The sequence below is a fragment of the Canis lupus genome, chromosome 21 (genome assembly GCF_048164855.1).
Source record: "Canis lupus baileyi chromosome 21, mCanLup2.hap1, whole genome shotgun sequence".
In the NCBI taxonomy this organism is placed as follows: Eukaryota; Metazoa; Chordata; class Mammalia; order Carnivora; family Canidae; genus Canis; species Canis lupus.
Genome location: NC_132858.1, coordinates 13,629,484 through 13,654,926, shown reverse-complemented (window position 1 = coordinate 13,654,926; position 25,443 = coordinate 13,629,484). Strand labels below are relative to the sequence as shown.

At 49.6% G+C, this 25,443-nt stretch overlaps 1 protein-coding gene across 2 annotated transcripts in view; it reads left to right on the top strand.

Moving 5' to 3' along the window:
* The first annotated feature begins 6,054 nt into the window (after positions 1-6,054).
* LRP4 (LDL receptor related protein 4) overlaps positions 6,055-25,443 on the top strand; it is a 52,175-nt gene continuing 32,786 nt past the window's right edge. For both annotated transcript variants that reach the window (XR_012013880.1, XM_072790607.1), the window contains exons 1-11: positions 6,055-6,294; positions 20,236-20,382; positions 21,472-21,588; positions 21,850-21,963; positions 22,318-22,434; positions 22,779-22,907; positions 23,146-23,265; positions 23,674-23,799; positions 24,394-24,519; positions 24,711-24,845; positions 25,222-25,347. Coding sequence is in view for 1 of the 2 variants with exons in the window: in XM_072790607.1 (XP_072646708.1) it covers positions 6,243-6,294; positions 20,236-20,382; positions 21,472-21,588; positions 21,850-21,963; positions 22,318-22,434; positions 22,779-22,907; positions 23,146-23,265; positions 23,674-23,799; positions 24,394-24,519; positions 24,711-24,845; positions 25,222-25,347 (1,309 nt within the window). In the remaining variant the exon portion in view is untranslated. The remainder of the gene's footprint in view (positions 6,295-20,235; positions 20,383-21,471; positions 21,589-21,849; positions 21,964-22,317; positions 22,435-22,778; positions 22,908-23,145; positions 23,266-23,673; positions 23,800-24,393; positions 24,520-24,710; positions 24,846-25,221; positions 25,348-25,443) is intronic.

Below are 25,443 nucleotides of genomic sequence, written 5' to 3'. Positions count from 1 at the left end.
CTTGAAGGCAGAGACAGTGTTCATTGTCTTTAAATTTCTAGTACCGGGCAGCCCGGGTTGGCTTAGTGGTTTAGCGCCGCCTTCAGCCCGGGGTGTGGTCCTGGAGTCCCAGGATCGAGTCCCATGTCGGGCTCCCTGCATGGAACCTGCTTCTCCCTCTGCCTGTGTCTGTGCCTCTCTCTCTCTCTCTCTGTCCCTCATGAATAAATAAATAAAATCTTTAATAAAAAAAAATCAAATAGAGGGGTGCCTAGCTGGCTCACTTGGAAGAGCGTGTGACTCTTAATCTTGGGGTCATGAGTTTGAGTCCCATGTTGGGTGGAGATTACTTAAATAAATAAACTTAAAAAAAAAAAATCAAACAGAAAGCATTGGCATATCCTTCCTACACCTAAATATTGTGTGTGTGAGATCACTACATGTTAAGAAATGCCCAGAAAAAAAAAAAGCAACGTGCTCAACAAAAGGCATACAGATAATGCTGCATGTGGACAAGCTTAGAGATTATTTCAGGAAGACAAGAGGGGATATACTAGGAATCACTAAATAAACTTAGGATATGAATTGGAAGTTTCCAAACTTTAGAATCTTAGGATAAAAAAGCTGCAGTCTCTGCGTCTATTTTTTCCCCCAAGCTATCCCTCGATTGTTACAAGAGTTTATTGTTCTAAAACTCAAATCTGACCACATTACTTCCTTACTTTAAAAGCGTTGCTGACTCACCATAACTAGGATGAAGAAAAATTCCTAAACATGCAGACAATGTACATCCCTTCACAATCTGATCCCAACCTACTTTTTCAGCCACCTTGCCATTCACTCTTCGCTACATATTTAACACTCCAGCCATGCTTTCCTATTCATTATTTTCAAACATAGGGAGCTCTTTCCCACCCCCCTTGCTTTGGTATACGTTCCTCATACATGCCTAGTATGTACCTCTCCCATGTTTTCTGTCTAGTAAACTCTTACACATCCTATAAGACCTAGGCCAAATGCCATGAGCTCAGGGAATCTTATCTAACCTCCTAAATAAAATAGGGAAAGGGCAGTGAGGGAGAACAAGGCTACTTTAGAGTGATAAGATGAGGTTTCTCTGAGGCTCGGATGCTGAGCTGAGACCAGCCATGGAAGGGTCTGGGGAAACAGTATTCTAGGTAAAGAAGGCAGCTCATGCAAAAATCGGAAGAAATGCTAGCATGTTGCAGAGCAGAAAGAAAGCGAGTGTGGCCAGAGCAGAACGAATAAGGGGAGAAGTGGTCAAAGTAATAGGCAGAGGCCAGGTCATGAAGGACCTTGAAGGCTGAGAAAGAAGTATGGATATTATTCCAAGTACAATAGGAAACCATCAGAAGGTTTTAAGTCCAGTAATCACATGACCTGATTTATGCTTTTTAAGAAGTCACTCTGGTTGCTGTATATGTAGAGAATGAATTATAAAAGGGCAAGTATAAAAACAGAAAGACCATTTGCATAGACTTTTGACTCATGTTTGTTATTACATGAGTGTTTATTCATTGATCCATCTGTTTATCCACCATTCTAAATTTATCTTTGCTGCTGAAATAAATAAGATTTACTGAAATATTTGCTGCAAAGGCTCTACTTATATATGCCAGATGTGTGAATATCAAGCTTTCAGGAGATAAAAATGTGCTTAGAAAGTCTTACCTTTCAGGGTGTGTCCAAGTTAGCCCAGGTAACTGAATCAGCCATGTACCCCAAACCCTGATGTGAGTACCACTGTTGAACTGAAACACAAAAAGTATTGGCAGTAGAAATGGTGGTGTGAAGTCTTTATGATTAAAGAAAGTACAGAAATGCCAATCAGACTCTTTCCTTACACTTTCATCCCCTCCCCCCCATTCTCCAGTTGTAGACCCCTGGACTTAGGTAAAGGAACCCCTGCTAAAAGTTAATGATATTTTCCCATAAATCTTCTGGACTCTTTCCTGGCTCAAGGCCTTTGCAAATGCTGTTCCTTCTGCCATCCACTCCCAGCCTGATGATGCTTACTCAGCTTAAGTGTCATTGCTTTGACAAGCCTTCCTTGAATCCCCAAATCTAAATCAAGTCTCTCCTTTCATAGAACTCAGTACTCTTCCTTGAATGTCCCTATTATTTATAGTTTTAAATTCATTTGTGGGATCATTCTTTCAACGCCTCTGCATACCTGTGTCCGCTCCCCAACTATCAGACTATAAGTTCCAGGAACCCATATATCTGTTTACCACTACCTCTACAATTGCCTGGAATATAATATGCCCTTAATAAATACTTACTAAGTGAACAAATACTGGAAATAGGTCTCCCTAGGCAGAAGGGGCAGGTGTAGGACTCCTTTTAATTCCTTTAGCTATGCTTTTTCTTGTTTTTCCTTCTACAGCTTTAAGAACTCTTTCCCTCCCTTCACACTGCATTAACAAGGTGATTCTGGAGAGAAGATAGAGCAATTCTTTCAGATTTGTGTTAATCTCTCTTAATAAAAGATTGATTTATTTAGGGGCACCTGGGTGCCTCAGTTGCTTAAGCATCTGCCTTCAGCTCAGGTCATGATCCTGGAGTCCTGGGATCAAACCCCACGTGAGGCTCCCTACTCAGTGGGGAGTCTGCTTTTTCCCTCTGCCTCTCTCCCTACCCCTCTCCACACTCGTGTTCTTTGTCTCACTCAAATAAATAAATAGAATCTTTTTAAAAATGCAGATTTATTTATTCATTTGAGAGAGAGAGAAAGAGCATGAGTGGGAGAGATAGAGGGAATCTCAAGCAGGCTCTGTGCTGAGCTTGGAACCTGTCACAGAGCTCCATCTCTCGACCCTGGGATGACAACCTGAGCAAGACCAAGAGTCCCATGCTTAACTGCGCCACCCAGGTACCTGAGAGAGAAAGAGAGAGAGGAGGGGAAAAGAGAGAGGGAAGAGAGAATCTTTTTTTAAAATTTCATTTATCCATTCACAAGAGACAGAGAGAGAGAGAGAAAAGAGAGAGAGAGAGAGAGAGAGAGAGAGAAGCAGGCTCCATGCAGGGAGCCCAATGTGGGACTCAATCTCAGGACTCCAGGATCACGCCCTGGGCTGAAGGCAGGCGCCAAACCGCTGAGCCACCCAGGTGTCCCGAGAGAGAGAATCTTAAGCAGGCTTCCTGCTCAGCACAGAGCCCAATGTGGGCTTGATCTCATGACCTTGAGATCACAACCTGAGCTAAAATTGAGAGTCAGATGCTCAACTGATTGAGCCACACAGGTGTCCTTCATGTTCTTAATCTTTTAAAGCAGAATCTCTCAACCTCAGCACTATTAAAATTGGGAGCTGGATAATTCTTTGTTATATAATTCTTTGTGGGGAGGCATGTCCAGCTCACAGGAGAAGTTTAGCAGCATCCTTGGAATCTACCCATTACTTGCCAATAGCACTCACTCCCAAAACTGTCTCCTGGGATTGCTCCATATCTGCAAAGTCACTCCTGATTGAGAACCACTGTTTTAAAGTGTAAAACATCAGGCCTTTTACTGTTTCAGATGAATTATGTCTAGAAATTCAGGTTGTTGAATGATGCCTAGGTTATAAGAGGTCTGGATCAAAATATGCCCATTTCTCTCTGGTTTCTGTAGCACTCCCTGTGTTTCCTTTGAAAAGGGCATTAGTGATGGTCTGATTCAGGGCCACATTCTGATCTTGGAAACTCAGTCCCCTGGTCTGTCCTAGAAGGATGAAGGAAGGGGTGGTGTTTCTGAGGAAACTAATGCCTCTGAGACCCCTCTGGAATTGGCAGTCCCCTACAACTTTTCTAGGGGCATGTCCCAAAGGACAATAAAAGAGAGACAAACAACCCATTCTGGCATGCTTTTCAGGATCTCTCACTCCAAACAAGAAAGTCTGAGAGGCCTGGTAAAAATAAATATGGCTTAGCACTCCTGGCATAAGAGCAGTTTCTGACAGCCAAGACTTAACTCACCCTAGGGGGTGACCCAGGCAGGGACTATGCACGAAGTTCGTTCTATCCATTGATATTCCCAATGACTCACAGCAGCCAGGGATGGCTCCGTGCACCAGAACTGTGCTGAACCACGGAGGACTTGAGATGCACACACAAAATGCAGTCTCTCGAGCCTGAGTCAGACAGGGACAGCCAGCTTCCCCTTTCCTCCTCAATCCCAGAAAAACAACATAAATCATGCCTTCTGGAAAGAAACCTATCCTTCGCATACAGATGTTTATAAATGCTTAATCCCCTGACATTGAAAGTATGGTGACTGCATGTCCTGGATTTTTTGGGACAAATGTATTCATTATACCACATGTCCTTAGTTTTCATGTGGAAAAAAATATGGTCTCCAGAATCGTAAGATCCTTCTCAACAGGTCCAAACGCATAAACAGCGTATATTGAAACCCTGAGACCAACCAAGGCCGCATCACAAACATTGTGGCGGTGGGGGTGGGGACTGGGTGTTAGAATCAGCCTCTACTTTTCACTTTTTTCCCCTGGAATGTTAGGCTAAACTGACGTAGGTCATAAAGGTCGACAGCCTTTCCTATCAGGATGATCCAGTAAACCTGACCTGACTCGACTGCCGTCTTCAGTCCGCAAGAAGAACTACACACAGAGAAAAATGCCTCCGTATTAGTTACCATGGTGATGCTGGTTCAACCACATTTCATCTGTGTAAAAATTTCAGGCAGAACAGTGTAAAGAAGTACTGGCTAAAGGAGTTAACACTTCATTTTTTGATGCCGTTTCTGCTGCTGCAAAGTTCACATTAAACTTGGTCAAAGATGATCATTTGAAGTGAAAGCCTTTGCAAAATTGAAAACAAGAAACGTCAAACCTTAACCATTGGAGAAATCTCCTAATATCCACTTGGCACTATACCAAATTGCTTTCCCCTCAGCTGACACGGGGCATTTGGGTCTTCCTGACTCTATGTACTTCCTAGTAAGAGGAAAGTGGTTTAATGAGATAGCAGAAGATGGAAAAGTCAGGGAATGTTGGCATACCAGCTCCAAGGGAAAACTGATATATAGGACCCTAAGGAAGTTGAGGGCTTGGACAAAAGAAACAAGACAAGATTCAACCAAAACCAAAATTAACTCCCATTACTAATATGCTCTGGGGAGAGTCTAGGCCATGAAGCTGCGACAGGAGAGGAGTTTGTAACTTTGTATAGTAACCGGAAAGTTAAATACTGCTGTAAGGCCCTACAGAAAAGCCCAGGGCAGGCTCAGGTCTTCTTTGGGGAAAGGGCAACTTCAAGAAAAGACTTACTTCCTTACCCCCTTCCTTTCCTTGCCAGGATCAGAAAGTCAAAGAAGGTGAAGAGGCTAACAACGCTGATTTACAAAGACAGCGAGGAGGAACTATGTCTGGGTCACTTCTGGACGTCTGAGCTGGGGCGACAGGACCCAGACAACCACCCCAGGAAATGCGTGAAAGGGGGGGGGGGTCGTGGAATTATTTAGCCCTAGAAAGATGCTGCCTAGACCAGGGTGGGGGTGGAGCAAGAAGAAAAACTCGGAAATGGAATTTTGACAGTGAGAATGCTAGTTAAGATATGGCACTCGAGGCCCCCTGATGTCCCTTGTTTGATGTTAATAAAGACCTAGAGGATTATGCATTAGCAAGCCTTGCGTATTCCGAGACATCAATAAAGTCCGGACTTGGGGCTGGTAGGGGGGGCCGGGGTCACGTCCAGGGGACGCGGGTCAGCCCGGGTGCTCCTCTCGGGCACAGTGTAGAGTGAGAGGGATCGAGAGTTGCAGTCGGGATGATCTTTTAAGTTAGGGACATTTGAGCAGCAGTAATGGGGACACGGAGGGGGGCTCTCTCGAGGACTAGGAATGTGGGGGCGGCCCGAGGACGGCGGGGCCAGCGCAGGAGGCGCGGGCGGGTGGGGGCCGGGGACCGGGGGGCGGGGGCCGAGGGCGGGAAGGGGCCGGGCCGGCGCTGGGGGCGGGCCCAGGCGCGGTGGCGGTGGCGGGGGCTGCGGCGCGGGGGGCGGGGCGGCCTGGCCCGGGACACCCCTCCCGGTCCCCTGGAGGGGCGGCTTCGGCTTCGGCTTCGGCTTCGGCTCCCGCAGCACTGGAGGCAGCCGCGGCCGGAGGGCGACTCGCGGGGCGCGCCGGCCGCCGCGGACCCGGACGCTTCCCCGCCGGGACCCTGCGCCGACTCCCTCCGCCGCGCCGTCCCGCGGGAGCCGGCGGGACCCCCCAGCCGACAGGGAGCGCCGGCGGCGGCCGCGGCACCATGAGGCGGCCGTGGGGCGCGCTGCTGCTTGGCGCCCTGCTCTGCGCACACGGTAAGCGGCGCCGCGGCGTCCGCGCCGGGAAACTTTGTCCGTGGGTCCGGCCGCCGCAGGACTCCGCTCCCGAAAGCCGGGCGGCGCGGGCTGGGGCCTGGGACCCTGCGCCCTCGCTGCAAGCGCTCACCGCGAGCGTGCGTGCTGGGGAGAGGAGCGGGAGCGCCCCCGGCTGCTCCAGCCCGAGCGGGGCGGCCGCGGAGGAGCTCCCCGGCTCGGCTCGGGCCGGGCTCAGGGAAGATCCGGGGCTCCCGCTCGCCTGCCCTCGCCGCTCTTTGAAGAGCTGGGGGCTGCTTCCCTTTCAGGTTAAGACGGGGTCTCTGTGTCCTTGATGCGAATGGATGTGTGCGAAGAAAGGGAGGCGGGGGACGATGGTCGCTAAACCATAAATTGTTAAAAGCCCTCTTTGCAGGGGCGGGGGTCGCGGGCGGATTGCGGAGCGGGGCCCCGGTGGAATCGGAATGCTTGGGCACTGGGGATTCCTCTACTCGGGGAACAGTTCCTCGGACTCCAGACCTTGCTGCCACCGAGGGTCTCTGGGTACTGCCTGCCTGCTCGCAGCATCTCCCCTTAGTGGTGTTTTGGGTTCCCTCTTCTGGCTGCGACCAATCAGCTTCCTGCCCTGGATCCTTCCCGGTGGTGGGGGGGGGGGATGCGGGGGGTGGGGTGGGGAACCGGGTTGGAAAAGGGGCAGAGGAGGGACACTGGGAAGAAACTGCTGGAAGGCTCCCGCAGATCCGTCCTGGCCGGAGTAGTGGGGCGGGGGGCGGGTATCGCCGAACATCAGAGAAGGCAGCCTCCCGGTCCGCGCTGTGACCCTCGGGGGAGCTGGACGGATGGCAGCAGAACTGCTGCTTCATCTGCTCCTTATTAATAACTTGTTTGGTGCCCGTACGCAACTGTTGTGTGTGATTAGGGCTCCAGTGGAATCTGCTTCTCCGCAGCCGCCTAGCACAGTGGGTGTACCCCGTGATTTAGCAGCTGCCTCTAGTTTGTGCCCAGAGATCAAAGAACTTTGATCTTTGAACCCCAACCCTATTCAACCGGGGAGGGGGTGGAGATCCGAATCTTCTCATTCTTGCAACCCGGAGCGGGGGAGGTGGGGTTCAGAATATGGAGGGGTCTCCAGACCCCGGCCTTGCCTGCACCAGTCCTTTCTTCAGCGTGCGGGAGCTCGTGTGGAAATCGTGCGGATCTCGGAACTTGCCTGGCAGGGCGTGGAGACGCCTGGGCACTCGTTTTAAAGATTGGTTTACCTCCCAAATCCAAAACAGGGTTCTGGTGTCTGTTACTTAAACTACCCGAGGGTTTTAAACGACTTTCTCCATGCCCTCTCTAACGCCGACTGAGCCCTTTCTCTCCGCTCTTCCTCCCGCGTAGTAGCCTGGCGGAGCCACGTTCCTCCGCGCACTGTGCTCTCCCCCTCCCGGGCTCTCTCCTAGAAGGTTATTTGTAGCCTCTTTGGCGTGTCGGGACAGCGGCCCTACTGGGGTAGGAATGTAGCTGCTCTTCCCACCACATGGGCCCCTTAAAGGGACAGCTATGCTTTTTGGGGGGTTTCCCCCTTCGGGCTGCAAGAGAAGGGGATGGAACTTTCCTCTCGGCCCCCTGGAGGAAGTTTTGAAAAAGATCAAGGGAAATGGCACGGCACTGGGAAAAAAAGAAGAAGAAAAAAAAAAAAAAAGGCTAAAACGGATACCAACAAAACCAGAGAGGAGATTGTCGCCTTCTGCCCTAGGGAAAGTGGAGCTGGAAGGTTCTGGGCTGAGACTGGCCAAGAGGATTTTATTGCTCCAGAGCTGTCAAAACTGCGTACACTCATCTGCACTGAGAATGGAGGTAGAAGATTGTGTCTATTGAATGCTTCACAGAAAAAGGATGGGAGGGTTCTTGATAACTCTGTTGGGTTCTTTTGAAGGACAGAGTTTATTTTTTTTTAAAGATTTTATTTATTGATTCATAAGAGAGAGAGAGAGAGAGAGAGAGGCAGAGACACAGGCAGAGGGAGAAGCAGGCTTCATGCAGGGAGCCTGACATGGGACTCGATCCCGGGTCTCCAGGATCAGGCCCTGGGCTGAAGGCGGCACTAAACCGCTCAGCCACCTGGGCTGCCCAAGGAGAGAGTTTAATAGAAACTTCGGAGCGTGGGGACTTTCTGTGAGCATGTGTAAGGACACTCAGTGGCACGGAGATCTAAACTTCCCCTAGCCTGATACTGGATCATCCTTGGAGGTCTGGGGGAGGAGAGGAGAGGAGAGGACAGAGTCATGGTTCACCAATGAGATCGAGCAGTTGCCCAACCAGAAATATGACCAACAGGGTCCCTAACGCTGTGTTCCAGGGGCTCATGGAGAAGACAGTGTTTTATGGTATTAATGCAATTGTTTAAAGTGCTTATTTGGATGCTGCTAGTCCTATGGGCTTTTTCTAGAACCTATGTGTTTGGCCTGAGCCTACATAACACTCCAACCTAAAGGTTTTGTTAGGAAACTTGATTGCTGGCAATAGTCCTGGGTATCTCTCTCCTGAGGGTTGAGGGTATCCTTCTCTTGAGGCCTCCGACAGCCTACCACCACTGGGAGAGTAGAAACCATGTTTGTCCTGGAGATCTCTTCCAGGTAAGCAAAAAAGTTGAAAACTCTGCCGAGGTGCTTAGGTAGATATTTCTGAAGGCTGTTTCTGAAGTTGAGTTAGAACTGAGACTGGTCTCCTTTCCATCTGGCTGTTGTCATGGTGTTTGGTTGACCTTGTCCCTGATCTTGTTGGACTTGTGAAAGATGCTTGGCTTGTCACTGATTTTGGATTTCCTCTTCTGTCCCCTGTTGAATATCAGATAACATCTTTGGGACTGGCACATGGTATTAAGAATGACAGGTGCAAGGGAACCAGTCTGGCTATGTTGGATACAGAACACGTTGGGCATGTCCATCTTCTGGGCCTGCAAAGAACACAGAAGGTCACAGAGGACAGGGTATTTTATAGGTCTTTGCTCACTCTTTCTACTGATTGGCTGCTAATCTTGATCCCTAAGAAGAAGAAAAATAGGAAAGATTGGCTTCTGTTGCTTCTCCTTTGAAGTGAAGATCAATGCTAGGGGCTTCCTAAATAGGGAATTTCAGGGACTACTTTAAGAAGTCTTGTCTTTTTTAATAATCGGGCACATCTCATAATTATGAGACAGCTCCATGTCCTTGGTCGAGTTAGTCTGTTAAAGCCTGTTCTAGCCACAATCTCTACATTCCTTGGTGAAGCCTAGCTGCAAGTTTTGCCACAGTTGCTTAGGCATGGGGCATCTGGGCCCCAAACTGTGTCTTACCTCATTTTCAGCATAGGAAGTCCTTCTCCCCTTCTCAGCATGGTGGGATTCTGTGTCCCTTCAGAAATATCTACCTAAAGACTTCTTGCTGACTGGTTGGCTGACAGAGCCCAGGTTTGGCCCTATAAATAGCTCCGATGACTGCCTGTGCTTGCCACTCTCCATCCAGCTTAGAGCTGACAGGGTCAGGTTCTTTCTCCTAGATACACTCAGGAGCAATCCCTAAATTGGGTTTTATACCCACTCATTTGTTCATTCATTCAGCAAACACACATTTGCCAAGCACTAATCTTAATCAGCATGTACATAGTGCAGTGATTAAGAAGCACCAGCGTACTGGGGTTTGAATCTTGGCTTCAGCATTTCTTGGTGTCCCTGTGCAAAACACTTAATCTCCTTGAACTTCAAGGTTCTTACCTGTAAATGAGGGGAGAGCTGGAGTAGTAATAAATTATCATGTGAGAATATTGTAAAAATTAAATGAGGGGATCCCTGGGTTGCTCAGTGGTTTAGCGCCTGCCTTCAGCCCAGGGCATGATCCTGGGGTCCCAGGATCAAGTCTTGCATTGGGCTTCCTGCATGCAGCCTGCTTCTCCCTCCGCCTGTGTCTCTGCCTCTTTCTCTCTCTGTGTCTCTCATGAATAAATAAATAAAATCTTTTTAAAAAATTAAATGAGATAATATTTATGTATATTGAAACCATTTAGCACAGACTACTGTGTTACTACAGGTTTAGAAAAATGTTAGCTGTTTGTTAGCAAGTTTGCATAAGTAGATTAGAGATGATTCTTACCTTTGGACTATGGGAGCCAGGTAAACAAATCATTATACTATATAGTGTCATGTGCTAAAATGGAAGGTCAGCCCTTCATTCATTTCAACTGTTTATTTTTGCTTTTCTCTTTTACAGATCTTGCCTCTTCTTCCCACCTCACCTTGAAAACCTAATGAAACCTAAGTATAGTTCCCTTCTGTCCACACTAACAGAAAATAAATCTGTTAAGTTATACCATGAGTCTAGGGAGCTCATGCCACCCTAGTTCTCCCAGGAGAGGTCCTGGAAGATGGGGTTTTCCTCTGGGAGCTTCCTTGTTAAAACCTCTGTGGTCAGGGATGCGGCCAGGCATCTCACTCCAAGGTTGCTGTGACCTAGGGTGAGAGGTGCTGGCTGAGGTCTCTTGTAGCTGGAACAGTTTAGAATTCCAAGCTCTCCCTCCCACTGGCCTGGGAAAGGAGTCAGGCCTCAGAGCTCATAAGGTAGTAATTGCCCCAATTTGGGGGCTGGGCCATTGTAGTGCCGCCTTCCTTCATGACTACCGTCTTCAATCAGGAATCCTGTCAGTGTGCAGGGATAATTGATGTGGGTCTCAAGCCCATGACTCGCCCCCACCCCCAGCCCCCATCTCCTCCACCCCAAAGTTTGACCCCTGTTGTCTCTTTGTTTCTTCCTTTTAAGTTGGTGCCAGTGATGTGATGTTTTTGGGGGCCGGAAAGTTGACCGTAACCAAGAGCAGCCGGTCAGAAGAGCTGATTCTCTGGCCTTCCTGGCGGTCGGTTGACTCCATTTTCTGTTCTGCATTTTTGATTTAGCAAGAAGCAAACATCTTAGGTGCCCTTGGGCACCTCTTATGCCTTTCGGAGCAAACTTCATTCTTTCACTGCACTTAGGCATTCTCATAGCTGAGTGGATTGACAATAAGCGTCCCTAACACTCATTTCCCTGCTCATTCAGGTCAGAGTGAGGCAAGGCAGGGCTCTGCCTGAGACCCAGCTGGGGAAAGCCTCCCTGGGACTTACTGCAAGCCCTGACTTGGCCTACAGGAGCTCCCCCCTCACCTCTGCGCAGAGCCAAGGATCTGAGCTGCGAGCAAAGCCGGAAACAAAAGACTGGGAGCAAACCTCCCATCTGGCTGGGAGGCAGTGACACAAAGGTGCTGCTGCATAATTTATCAGCAGAGGTTTTCTGGGGCGGAGAAGCTCTAGGCTCAAGGCAGAACTTTTTTGGAGGAGAGGGACTGTCCCTCTGTAGGCTCAGGCAGGTACTGAGTAGGATACTGAGAAAGACACCTGATCAGCACGTGAAATAAAGCTTGGAAATCCTAAGTGCCTCTCTAAGCTCACCAGCTTCATTTCCTGCCAGGTCTCCCCCCGGGGAGGCGGTAGGGGGGGGGGCGGGGGGGGGAGGCGGCTCTAAGTGCTCCCTCGGTTGGCCTCAGCCTTAGGAGCCTGACTGCCACCACTTTTTGGACATGGATGAGGACAAGAGATAGTTTCTCTGTTGGGTTGACTACAGGTTTCTGGAGACCAAATACAGACACCAGATTATAATATCCATAAGCCTAGCAGATAAGCAAGGGAAATTCTCTCCACTTCTTTCCACACACACCCCAACCCTCCCACACCTCAGGCAGTTTAAAGAAGTTTCAACTACAGGTTCAGAGAGGTGGTACAAGGGAATGGTTGTTTTTTTTTTTTTTTTTTTAAGATTTTATTTATTTATTCACGAGAGACACAGAGAGGCAGAGACACAGAGGGAGAAGCAGGCCTCCTGCAGGGAGCCCTATGGGGGGCTAGGGACCCCAATCCCAGGATCACACCCTGAGCCAAAGACAGACACTCAACTTCTGAGCCACCCAGGGGTCCCAAAAGTGATTGGTTCTAAAATGTATCTCCCCCAAATAAGAATTTCTGCTCTTTGGGAAGAATCGCTGCTAACCATTCTTGTGTCACAAACTGGGACATGTGGTTTAACTAATACAAAAGTACTTCTGGGGCAGTTAACATTTTCAAATATTTTGCTATATCCCTGGCACTGTGGTAGTTATGGTATATTATCACATTTACCCCTTTCAGTGTCCTGATAAGGTAGGTACTGTTAGGTTCCTGTCTTACAGATGGGAAACTAAGGCTCAGAGCAGTTTATGTCACACAGCTAGTGAGTGACTCAGGATTTGAACCTAGAGCCATAACTGTTAAGCCTTTTACCCATACTACCCCTTAGTATGGAATATTTTACATCCAAGCTGTAACAAAGGATCTAGATTGGGATTATCTATATTTTATTTTGGATTGACTTCCCCTCCCTGTTTTCATCTTCTCATGGAATCTCAATGCATAAAGAGTAACTTTTCAGTGCTTTTGATGGAGGAGGGCTTTACTTATTTATTAATTTAGGGGTAGGGGCAGGAGACGGAGCTAGAGAACCTCAAGTAGGTTCCATGCCCAGCATGGAGTTTAAAATGGGGCTTGATCTCACTACCCTGAGATCATGACCTGAGCCAAAATCAAGAGTTGGATGCTTAACCAACTAAGCCACCCAGGAGCCCCAGGAGGAGGCTTTAAAAAGCTCCCAGGGGAAAAAAAAAAAAAAAGCTCCCAGGGGACGCCTGGGTGGCTCAGCAGTTGGGCTCCTGCCTTCGGCTCAGGTCATGACCCTGGGATCCGGGATGGAGTCCCACATCGGGCTCCCTACTGGGACCCCGCTTCTCCCTCTGCCTGTGTCTCTGCCTCTCTCTCTCTCTCTCTGTGTGTGTGTGTGTGTGTGTGTCTCTCATGAACAAATAAATAAAATCTTTTAAAAAAATAAATAAAATAAATAAAAAGCTCCCAGGAAGAGACGTGGGGTTTGTTGCTCTTGTGAAACCATGTATTACCATATGGACCTTGTGTTTTGAGAGGTTGGGGGGGAGAGGAAAGCAATATTTTGAGCACAGCCACATTCAAGCCATGTTGGATTTGTGAAATCTATAGACTGAACTGCTGGGGAGGGTGAGTAGACTTTTGAGGACCGGGCTGGAGACAGCCTAACTCCATCATAGCTACATTACTGGGTTGAGAGGACACATCCAAGTGAAGATGATGGGATTAATAGCAACAGTAAAGCTCCTTACTGTGTATTTCATATGTATTATTTCATTTAAACATCCCAGCAATCCTGTGAAAGAGGTACTATTATTATCCCCATTTTGCAATAGAGGAAGCTAATCCATTTCTGAATTGCTCTGTGATTTAGGTTCTGAATGCTCTTTTCTATACTTGCCTCCTAGGAATGGGTTGATCATAAATGAGACAAGAGTAAAGGATACTTGGTGCCTCGAGCTTCTCCAGAGAAAGGCACTGATACAGGACTCTTGCCACAGTACCTTTGTCTACCCGTTCTTGAGGTCATTCATGCCTCCAGCTTAACCCGTGGAGGGGCCTTGCAGCTTGGCCCACAGTAGGGGTTTTAGACATTTCAAGCCCTGAAATAGTGGGGCTTAATCATGAGGTGGCTAGATAAGACAATTCTGGGTGAGTCAAGTTCTATCATAGTCATAGCAAGACCTGTCATTTACTGAGAGCATAGTATGTGTAAGGCATTATGCTAAGTGCTTTCTATGAATTAACTAATTTAACTCTTGTAGTGTCTGTGTGAGGTAGGGGCTATGCTTATCTTGATTTTCTGATGAGAAACTAAGGTATAAAGAGATTTAAGCAACATGCCTAGGAACTAGCTTAGTTTTGTTCCCATGCTCATATATGCTCTCCTGCCTCATAACTTTGGAGGCTGACCTTTATGAACTTCTTTTCTGTGGTTAAGAGTGGCAAAAGATGAGGCACCTGGGTGACCCAGTTGGTTAAGAATATCCCTTTGGCTTAGGTCATGATCCCAGGGTCCTGGGACTGAGCCCCATGTAGAGCTCTCTGCTTAGTGGGGAGCCTGCTTCTTCCTCTCCCCTTTACTCATGCACTCTCTCTTTTTCTCCCTCTAATAAATAAATAAAATCTTTAAAAAATAAAAAATGAGTGGTAAGAGAGGGCTGAACTTGATGGGACCAGTAATCATGTGTCTGAAGCTGCCCATTACTGAGGCAGCCCACTAGAATATTTCACCAGGTAGATTTTCAAACCAGGTAAGCTGGCCTCTAGGTATTAAGGGATAGAAATAAGTAGAATCATAGCATGCCAGTACTACAGCCTGACCATACAGTGATAGAAAGGAACTCTTGTAGGAGAAGGGGGTGATCTTGAACTGGATAGGACTAGGACACCACCTTACAAAGAAGATTCCTCTTTTCTTTGATACAGATTAGGTAGGAAATAATTACTTTTATTTCTGATATTCTGGGCTTCATTTTTCCTTTGATTCCAACTCGCACAAGACTCTAGCTGAATGTATCACTCACTCATTTTATAAACTCGTATTGATCAACTACTACACACCAAGCATTGAACTGTGCACTGTGAATACAAAGACAAAACTCTGTGTCATATAGTTCCAGCTGCCAGGAGGCTTATAGTCTGTTAAGTGAACAGTGATCCCATAGCAGGCTAAATGCTACCACAAGAGGAGGCACAAGGGGGCCTCTGGAGCATGGTCCAGGGGCTTTCAATTCATCTGGGACCACGTAGGCCCAGATGGGGCAGCCTCAGGAAAGGGTGCACTTCCTGGCCTTCCTCTGCCAACCATTTACTTTTTTGGTGTTGGTTCTGATGTTTTCTAAGCAAGCTCTGTCCTTTGATTTTTTTAAAAAATAAATTTCATTCATTTATTCATGAGAGACACAGAGACACAGGCAGAGGGAGAAGCAGGCTCCATGCAAGGAGCCCGACGTGGGACTCGATCCCCAGACTCCAGGGTCACGCCCTGGGCCGAAAGCAGGCTCCAAACCGCTGAACCACCCAGAGATCCCCAAGCTCTGTCCTTTAAAACAGGGCTGTTTATAGGTGCCCAGGGTTCCCCTAATTCCAGATATCTTGTGGGTAAGGTGAAATCCATTTCCAAGTGGCTCCTTGCTGCCACTCCTTTTAGTTATGTCAGTTTTGTCTTGCTCCATGGGCATCCCTTTCAGTGAGAGACACTGACTGCATAGGCTGCCCAAGCAGCTGAAATCAGTAGATTGGTCTCTTGATTGGCCTGGATTAAGTTGATTTCATTTCACATAATTTATCCTCATGAAATAAGGTTTATATCCTCACCATGGCCACCAGTGGGCAGGAGGAGAGAGGAGAGCTTTGGTATGTTGCAAGAACTCTTGCCTGATATGAGTGAGTGATGGTTCCTCCCTTTCCATTGTAATCCTTTCCCCACTGGTAGCCGTCCTATCCCAGCATTCACAGGACACTCCTTAGCCTTCTCATTTCTGGTTCAACCTGAAAAAGCTGCTCTGTAGCTGTGTACAGTCCCTGTCCACCTTGGGCCTCTAAGTGACTGGTGTATCCCCTCCCTCCAGCAGAGTGTTCTATGGGATGGTGGAGAGCAGTGCCTCTCTAACCTTAAGTGTGCATCAGTGTCATCTGAGAAGCTTGTTGCAGGTCCAGATTGTGAGATCACATTAGGAGAATACTGGTGTAAGGGTCAGAATGGGGCTGTCATCCTGGCTCTTCCTATTTACCCCATGACCTTGGCCAAAGCGGATGACCTTACCCATGGAGTGGGGACTGCAGTAACTACTTAGGTTATTGTAATGATTAAAGGTGAATGCAAATATGCATGTAAAAGTAGCCTGTGAACTCTAAAAAGAGTAGGGGTGCCTGAGTGCTCAGTCAGTTGGGTGTCTGCCTTTGTTTGGCTCAGGTCATGATCTCAAGGTCTTGAGATTGAGCCCCTCATGGGGCTCTCTACTCAGCAGGGAGTCTGCTTCTTTTTCTCACTTTCCCTCTGTGCTCTTTCTCTCATAAATAAATAAATAAATAAATAAATAAATAAATAAATAAATAAATAAATAAAATCTTAAAAAAAAAAAAAACCTCTAAAGAGTAACTGCAAAATATTACTATTTGTTGTCAGAAGCCCTGTTCCCTTCTGGATCAACAAAACATGGAGGCCCTGGTTCAAAAGGCTGGGGCTACAGACTGTCCCTGCTTCATTACTTTCTTTACCTTAGGGCAAGAGACATTGGTCTTTAGTTTGAGCAGTAAGCAGGAGAGGTCACTACTTGAGATCTATAAACACAGTGTGTATTTGCTAATCGAGAATGCATAAAGGAGAGGGATCCAGAAGTCTCAGTGTGGTAAATTCCCTTTTTTGATCTCAGAGTTTTGGAAATTCTCATAAAAGCAATGCAGCTTATTGGGAGGCAGTGTAATGAAGTGATTAAGGGAAGAGGCTCTGGGATCAATCTGCCTGGGTGTGAATGCTGGCTTCAATCCTTAGTACCTGTGTGACCTGTCAACAGACTTCACCTCTCTGTGCCTCAATCTCTTTAAGTGTAAAGTGGCGACAGTAATAGCAATGTCACCTCCCAGGGTTGTTGAGAGCTTTCAAGGATGTAGCATCAGAAAAGCACTTAGAAAAGTATTTGAAGGGCACCTGGTAAGTACATACTCAGTAAATGATGGTTGTGTTGTTATAAAACTTTTGCCATATACCAGTCCTGTGCTAAGCTGTTTACATGGAGTCCCATTTTATGGATGAGGAAACTGAGGTTCAGAGACCTTAATCAACTTGCTCAAAGTTGTGGAGTTGGTGGTAGAACTAGGACTTGAAGTCCAGTCTCTCTGACTCCAGAATCTATGCTCTTTACTATAGTGTTCCACTATATCTGGTATACCAAATGGATGTTTCTCTTCTTTTCTTCAAAAGAAAGCCATGAAGAATTGGTAAGGTGGCCGAGGCAAGGGAAGTGAGGTATTAAGTAGTGGGATTTTAGTTAACCTCTCAGGAATACCCTATGAGCCCATTCACATGTATCCCCAAAACCGGATGACTTGCCTACCAAGGGTAGGGAACACTTTGGGGGGAGATCTCTTCATTGAATTGCTTTAGGTCAAAAGGCCCGAGTCCATGGAGGCTGAAGAGCGAGCATGACTGAGAAATAGCTTTCAAGGCCAAGAGCATAGCTGAATACTCTAACTTAACGCTTTCCAAAGTGAAGACTGTGCATGCCACCTGCACTCATCCAGTTCCTTTCTTTACTCTTTTTATTCAAAAGGGTTAAAAGCTGTCCTTTCTGATCACAGCCAGGACTTGCGTGAAAACGCAGAATTTCACCACTGGGAATCCCAGAGGAGGCAGCAGTTGTACCGAGATCTGGCTTTTCAGGGCATTACGTGTCTGTTTACCATAAGAAGGCCCAGGCCCAGGGTTTGCCTGATGTGGCTGCCTGACCTTCATGTGTTTCTCTGACACGCAGGAAGTCGGGACTCTTCAGCCGCCTGCAACTAACTCATGCCCACCCGATGGAATGCTTTGTTCCTGAGGTCTGCTAGGGGAAATCAGGACTTCTTTTATCATGCAGCCAAGGGCGGGGGTGGGGCCCTACAAGAAAAAAATCAACCTAAAACTGAAGGCTCCTTCCACCTTCAGTATTCTTTTTAACTTGCACGCAGCACCACAATACTGCTATTCTTACTCTCCTAATCCTGGTGCTCGGGTTCTTAAAATCAAGGCGTTTGGGGAAAATTTAACCCCTGCATCTGCAGCCATCCACACCCCCAGCCTGCATTGATTGAGCATCTTCGTTGTGCCAGGGCCCGAGGTTAGCTTCGTCCACATTTATCTTCTCGTCCAGTCCTTGTGGCTTTTCACAAATGAGGAAGCGGAGGCTCAGGGAGCTAAGCGACTTGTACGGGGTCACGCCGCTGGTCGGTGGCACTCAGTCTGTCTGCTCCAGGTCCGGTGCTTTTTCCTCTCCTGCTCCCCCAAGCCCCCAATTCTTCCTCTCTGGTGCTGTCACTCCCCTTACCATACGTTTCACGCTGGTGTAGCTCCTGCTCCCTGCTGTTTTCTCAACCATGGACATCTGGGGCTGGAGCATTTCTTTGTTGGGGGGCGGCCTGCCCTGTCCAGTGTAGGATATCTGGCAGTGTCCCTGGCTTCTACCCATTAGACGCCAGAAGTACCGCCAGTCTCCATAACCAGAAAGGTCTCCACACATTTGCCAAATACTGTCCTGGGGGAGAAACCATCTCTCTTTGGGAATCACTGCGTTAGTCTTATCTTTCCTCTTCACCATTCCTCCCTGTGAAGGGGATCTGCATTTTGGGAAGCCCACCGAATGGAGTCCTTTGGAATCCTTAGTCTTTGCTGTTTCATCCAGCCAGAGTTCCTTAAAGTAGTGCCTAGAGCTGTGATGAGCCGGTCACAATACAAAAGTTGCTCAGGGTCTGTGTGAAAAAAGCCCCTTCCCTCCTCAGTGCTCTCAGAATTGACCCAAGAGTCTGGGGCTGGGGCTGGGGCTGGGGCTGGGGCTGGGGCAGCAGCAGCGGCAGCCGGGTCTTCAGTGCTTCCCTGGTGGAGAATACTCTGTCCTGCGCTTGCAGAGAGACCTGGACAGACAGGAGCCCTGGGCTTGGAGTAAAGCCTTCCTCTTAAAGTATAGAGATACTGCACCTCTCAAAAGGATTCCTTTGGTGTCCACAGGAGATCCAGCATCTTTTCTAGGGCAGCTGATTCCCTTAGCTTGTGGAATGGGGAATGACAGGTCCCTGTTGAGGATCTGGTGACATCTGTGGTCCTTTACTCCAGAAATGTACATTTTGCCCATAGTTTTAGTAGTTCACTGATCTTAAATGCTGGCCATCCATCCATCCATCCATCCATGCCCTATGCTCACACTTATCTTTGGGGGTTCAAGTGGAGAGGGACAGGCTCCAGCCCTCTCTCCTGGTTTTTGGAGCAGAGAGCAGTACACCCTTTCATTCTGGGCCCTAATTCCTTCCCTGTTCCAGCCCAGCCTGAGGGCAGGGCCCAGCTAAGGGGAGGAAGGGGAGAAGAAAACAAGGGGTAGAGATGAGCAATGAGTGGTGGTCCCCTTCTTTCCCAGCTGCAGCAGCCCAGCGGGTTAGATGACTGCAAGGAGGGGGAGAGACTGACCCTTTGTTCCAGCTGAGGCTGGAGCAGGGGCACTGAGCCATTCACACGCCATCCCAGGGCATCCTGCTGGGCACGCTGGGGAGGGGGTACAGCAGCCGGTCATGGGACTTGGCCAGGCAGATAGCTCCTTGCTCAATAGGGAAGCCCAGCTGCTTGCTGCTGAGGCTGGGGGAGGGGCTGCTCCTGCCATCCTTCTCTGGGCTGTAGTCTGTCCCTCAGGCGGGAAGCTTCTGACTGCTCCCAGTCACTCTGCCCTGAGGCAGCCTAGTCCCCTCAGCCTGGGGCCCTGCTTCTCCTGGTCACCCTCCTCAAAGGTGGGTTCTGACCGGGAGACTCACAACAGCCTGTGCTGCTTCCCGCTCTCCTGTCTGGATTCCTTATCCCAAAAGGGGCTCCAGCATTTTAATTCCACTATTTCTTGCCCTCCCTACCTAACAACCAAGGGCCTCATTGTGGCTAGAGGCAAAAGCATCCATATCTCAAGCTGCTTTGGAGGGAAGGGTATTGAGTTTCTCTCTGCATCACCCTTTCTGTCCCATTACTCCTTTTCCCCAAGAGCATCAACTCTTTGAGTAGCATCACTTATCCCTGGTCTCTTGGGAGTATGGACCAAAAAGCCCAGTCCTAGAGCAAGTACCTACTGCTTATGAATCCAGAGTCACAGATTATCTTCTTGACCATTTGTGCCTTGGGAGAAGGGGAAGGCATGATTGCATGGTCTCCTGGGTGACAATGTGCCCCTAGACTAGGCTCCTCTACTTTACTGTCTGGAATGGGCTTTGGTTGGGCGGGAGCTGGGCCCTCACTGCTTCCTTTCCCATCTGCCCAGGCCTCGCCAGCAGCCCTGAGTGTGCTTGTGGTCGGAGCCACTTCACGTGTGCGGTGAGCGCCCTCGGCGAGTGTACCTGTATCCCTGCACAGTGGCAGTGTGATGGGGACAATGACTGCGGGGACCACAGCGATGAGGATGGATGTAGTAAGTCCCCTCCTCCCCTCCTACACACTTCCGGCAGTGGAACCCGGGGATGAGGGTCTGAGGGTGTCCTGTGCACTGGCTGAGCCAGACTCAGCGCATTGGACTCCTGTGAGGGTGATAGATGCTGACTGATGGGTGGTTTCTTCACAATATATAAGGCTCCAATCCTCCTGTATTTCCTTTATTTTCATGCAGATATGACCAATTAAAACAAACTGTGACAAGTATGGAGGAAAACACCCTTGAAAACTATAGAAAAAAAAAAAAAAAGAAAACTATAGGCATTCTCTTTACATAGATCTCTCTGTATTTATGTGAATATATGTTTGTATATTTGTCCTGCATATTTGTGCATTTTTTAATGTGCATACTATATGTAGATGCAGATTATTTCTGTGTTTTTAATGCTGGTATTCTGTGTAATCATATCTTTTTTTAATAATATAAACTCTGTAAGAAATCTTATATTCTCTTTAAATCTTGCTTTCCCGTAATATATGCACAACAGGCCAGGGCACCCTGCCTCAGATCTATAGACCAGTCACTGCTGAGCCAGTTGTCTGGGTTTAGGGATGCAACCTGCATAGCACCTATGTCTGAGGGTGGCTAATTAGTCTAATAAGATGAAGCTACAACCTGGACCTTGTTAACCCTGACCGGTTCAGCTAATCGTGATGATAAATGGCTCACTTTCATGTGCATTATCTCTAAAGACCACTGTGAGCCAAGTATAATTACTCCCATTGTACAGTCAGAGAACCTATGGCTCAGAGATGGTGTGATAAGTAATGAATTCTAGAACTGGAAATGGAGCCCAGATGTGTTCATCATCATTTAACAGGAGAAAAAGAAAAAAATAGTACACCTCTTTTTCTTGCTCATGTTTCTATCTCTGCTTTCTTTAGTAGTTTTGGGTTCCTTAGACTGTGCTGCCCTGTGGGCAGGCATGGGAGCCTGCGAGAGAGGACTATAGTTCACATGGGGAGACGTGGGATAAAAGGTGTTGGCAAAGGGTTTCCAGCCCAGGTAAGGCTGTCTCAGTAAGTGTACCAGACTGATTCCCCGTTGCCTTCTTCTTCCGGGACCCAGTGCTGCCCACCTGTTCTCCTCTTGACTTTCACTGTGACAATGGCAAGTGCATCCGCCGCTCCTGGGTGTGTGATGGCGACAACGACTGTGAGGATGACTCAGATGAGCAGGACTGTCGTGAGTGCTGGTGGCGCCAGGCGGGCTCCATCAGGCTCTGCTGGGAAGGGATTTTCAATCAGAAAATGATGCCCCAGGCCCACGTCAACTCTAGGGTCTTCAGCTCTTTGTCCCTCCTTTCACCTCCCCTCTTGGTTAGATGAACCCAAGAGATGGCCCCCTGCTTCAGATTCCTCCGGGCAGTGTTGGAGTAGCCCGACTTCCCTGTTCCATGGGGCTTTCTGTTGGGCCTGCAGCAGCCTGACTGCTCTGTGCCCACAGCCCCCCGGGAGTGTGAGGAGGATGAGTTCCCCTGCCAGAACGGCTACTGCATCCGGAGCCTGTGGCACTGCGACGGGGACAATGACTGCGGTGACAACAGTGATGAGCAGTGTGGTGAGTGGAGCTCTGGAGGTGGGGGGGCGGAATGGCTACTGGTGCCCTGGGCCTCAGGGAGAATGAGCAGCAGCAGCTCTAGCACAGCTGCATTGTGAACTGCCTGGATAGAGAGCAGCTGGAGGAAGGCCGAGGGGCAGGGCAGTGCAGACCTCAGGGAACCACGGGACAGGAGCCCCAGACCCAGTCTTTCCAGGGCTCCAGTGATCCCCCTCCACAGTCTGCACCAGGTCTGTGATGTCTGGCAGGGACTGGGTCAGACCCACAGGGGCAGGGAGGGTGGGCGTTGGGAACGATGAAAGGAGGGCGGCCTGTGGGGCTCCTGCAGGATCGCTGTCCCATTGCGTCCCCCAGACATGCGCAAGTGCTCTGACAAGGAATTCCGCTGCAGTGACGGAAGCTGCATCGCCGAGCACTGGTACTGTGACGGCGACACCGACTGCAAAGATGGCTCTGATGAGGAGAGCTGTCGTGAGTGGCCCCAGAACCCAGGCTGGTGGGCTGGGCTGGGGCAGAGGGCTGCATCCCAGGGGCCAAGGGCCAGGCTGCAGGGTGCATACACAGTGGGCCAGGAGGGTGGGAAACCGCACCTCTAAGGTTGAGCTAGGGTGCAAGCACGTTCCCCAGGTGCAGAGGGCTGTTCCCCAGGTGCGGAGGGGTGGCTCATTTTGGTCCACCAGCACCAGTCCATCAGGGTCGACCCCGATGAAACCTGCTTTCCTTGCCTGAACATCCTACCCCTTGGAGGAGTCAGGGCCTCTCTTCTCTGTCCAAGCCTGAGTATATGCCCCTCCCTACCCCTGTCTGCCTTCCAGCCTCAGCAGTGCCAGCGCCTCCCTGCAACCTGGAGGAGTTCCAGTGTGCCTACGGCCGCTGCATCCTCGATATCTACCACTGTGATGGTGATGATGACTGTGGAGACTGGTCAGACGAGTCCGACTGCTGTGAGTGGTCTGGCCAGCAGGGTGGAGGAGGAGGGAGGGAGGCCAGGCCCCAAGGAACTCCTAGGGTGGTAAGGCACAGGTGCCAGCTGGGGCAGGAGCTCAGGGGAGGAGTTTCCAGATTCCCTGCTCCCTGTTAGGCAGAGATGGAGGAACCGGGTGCTGGGACTGGACTTTCGGGTCTGCCCTGGACACTGTGTCCAGGGACTGGCTCAAGACAGGAGCCTGCCTGTTTCCCCAGCGTCCCACCAGCCCTGCCGCTCGGGGGAGTTCATGTGTGACAGTGGCCTGTGCATCAATGCAGGCTGGCGCTGTGATGGCGACGCGGACTGTGATGACCAATCTGATGAGCGCAATTGCAGTGAGTGGAGACAATGCCAAAGGGCTGGGCCAGAAATAGGGAAAGGGCTCGTAGAGCCAAAAAAGGCCACCGTTGATAAAGACAGATGGGACAGGACTATTGTGGACAGTGGTGTAGGTTGGGCAGGACATAGAGGTGGTACGTCTAAAGGGATTCCAGTCATATAGCGGATCTACATATTCTATAATCATACAGATTTGTATATTTGTCGTGGCAGTTTTCTCAATGATGGCAGGAAGGCGTCTTGAGGAAAGGTTGCCTTTTTCTGATTTTCACAATGATGCCATTTGGAACAACTGCGACCAGGAGAGTGGCACAGATACTGGCATGAAATGCAGTTTGGGGCAGCAGGGTGGAACCTCGGGCCAAAACAGGGCCAGCCTTTCATTAGGCCTTTGCTTTGCCCAGCCACCTCCATGTGTACAGCAGAACAGTTCCGCTGTCGGTCAGGTCGCTGCGTCCGCCTCTCCTGGCGCTGTGATGGGGAGGATGACTGTGCAGACAACAGTGATGAAGAGAACTGTGAGAACACAGGTAGAGCCTCCCGGGGGTACCCCAGGCCCCTGAGCCCGTGGTTGGGTTGGAGGACAGGAATGGAAAGAGGATGTCACTGCTGCCATTCCAGCTGGGCTACAGGGATGCTTAGCCAGATCTTGCCCACGGCCTGGATTATTCCTGCCCTTCTCAGTTACCAGTGTCAAATCCAGGTGCATCTGTTAACCTGCACAGCCTTACAGCCTGGAACACAACATCAGCAGCCTCTCACGTTCTGACTCCTACGCAGACAGCCCGCCTGTTGCTCTGGCCTAATGAGCAAGGACTGTTCTCTGTGGCTGACAGCCCTCACTGCCCTAGCCATGCCGCTGGGCACAGGACACACAGATGCACTCTCTCATTCTGTCCCGCTGTCCCTCACTATCCCACTGTGGTGTCCTGGGGAGCAAACGAGTGCAGACATTCAGCCAGCCCTGTCTGAGCTGCTTCCTGCCCAGGACCCTGACCCTCCCACCTTGAGTCTCATCTGTCTCCAGCTCACCCTAGAAAATGACAGGCTCCCATCCTTTTGTTGACCTACTCTGCTGTGACCTGCCTCTCCCTCCCTCCTTGCTTGCCTCCCACCCTGTCCAGGAAGCCCCCAGTGTGCCTCGGATCAGTTCCTGTGCTGGAACGGGCGCTGCATTGGGCAGAGGAAGCTGTGCAATGGAGTTAACGACTGTGGAGACAACAGTGATGAAAGCCCACAGCAGAACTGCCGTGAGTGTCCCCAGTGGGTGGGCCTGACCCATGGTCTGTGGCTGAACCCCACCCATGTGGTTCAAAGAGAAGCCTCCCTGGGGATTCTCACAGCCTCCAGAGCTGTTCTTCGGGGTCCAGGTGGAATGCCAACTTGGCTGTCTGGGGGAGGATTCTGGGCTCAACTCCCATCTCTGGCTTGGCTGGCACAGGGCCCCGGACGGGTGAGGAGAACTGCAATGTTAACAACGGTGGCTGCGCCCAGAAGTGCCAGATGGTGCGGGGGGCGGTGCAGTGTACCTGCCACACAGGCTATCGGCTCACTGAGGATGGGCACATGTGCCAAGGTGAGCTCGGGCCTGCTTTGGAATTGGGCAGGGGCAGCAGACAGGCAGCTAGCTATGTTTCCTCTGGGTCGGACATTGACCTCATGTCATCATCACCATAGGAGGTGGGGATTGTCCCTACTGTTTCACAGAGGGGGAAACCGAAGCCCAGAGAGGTTTAGTAACTTACTGATGGCCACAGAGCTGGTGAGAGCAGAGTTGGGATTCTAGCCTGGGTCTCCGTGACCTTGAAGCTCTTAACCACTTGTTACATAGTTTTCCCACTAGGCCTAGAGAAAAGATGGGTGTGTTGGCCGGGATACAACTAGTCAGCCTGGAAGTGGGGGCGGGGAGGATGGCAGAACCAAGATCTCCTGACCCTGCCCGGTCCTCCCAGATGTGAATGAATGTGCAGAAGAGGGGTATTGCAGCCAGGGCTGCACCAACAGCGAAGGGGCCTTCCAGTGCTGGTGTGAAGCAGGCTACGAGCTCCGGCCTGACCGGCGCAGCTGCAAGGCTCTGGGTAAGGGCCGTTCGTGTTCGGCTGGGTGGGCAGAGGGCTGAGAATGGAAAGTACTTGTGGATTTGCTGAGAGGTAGGGAGAGTTTTCATCTCAGTA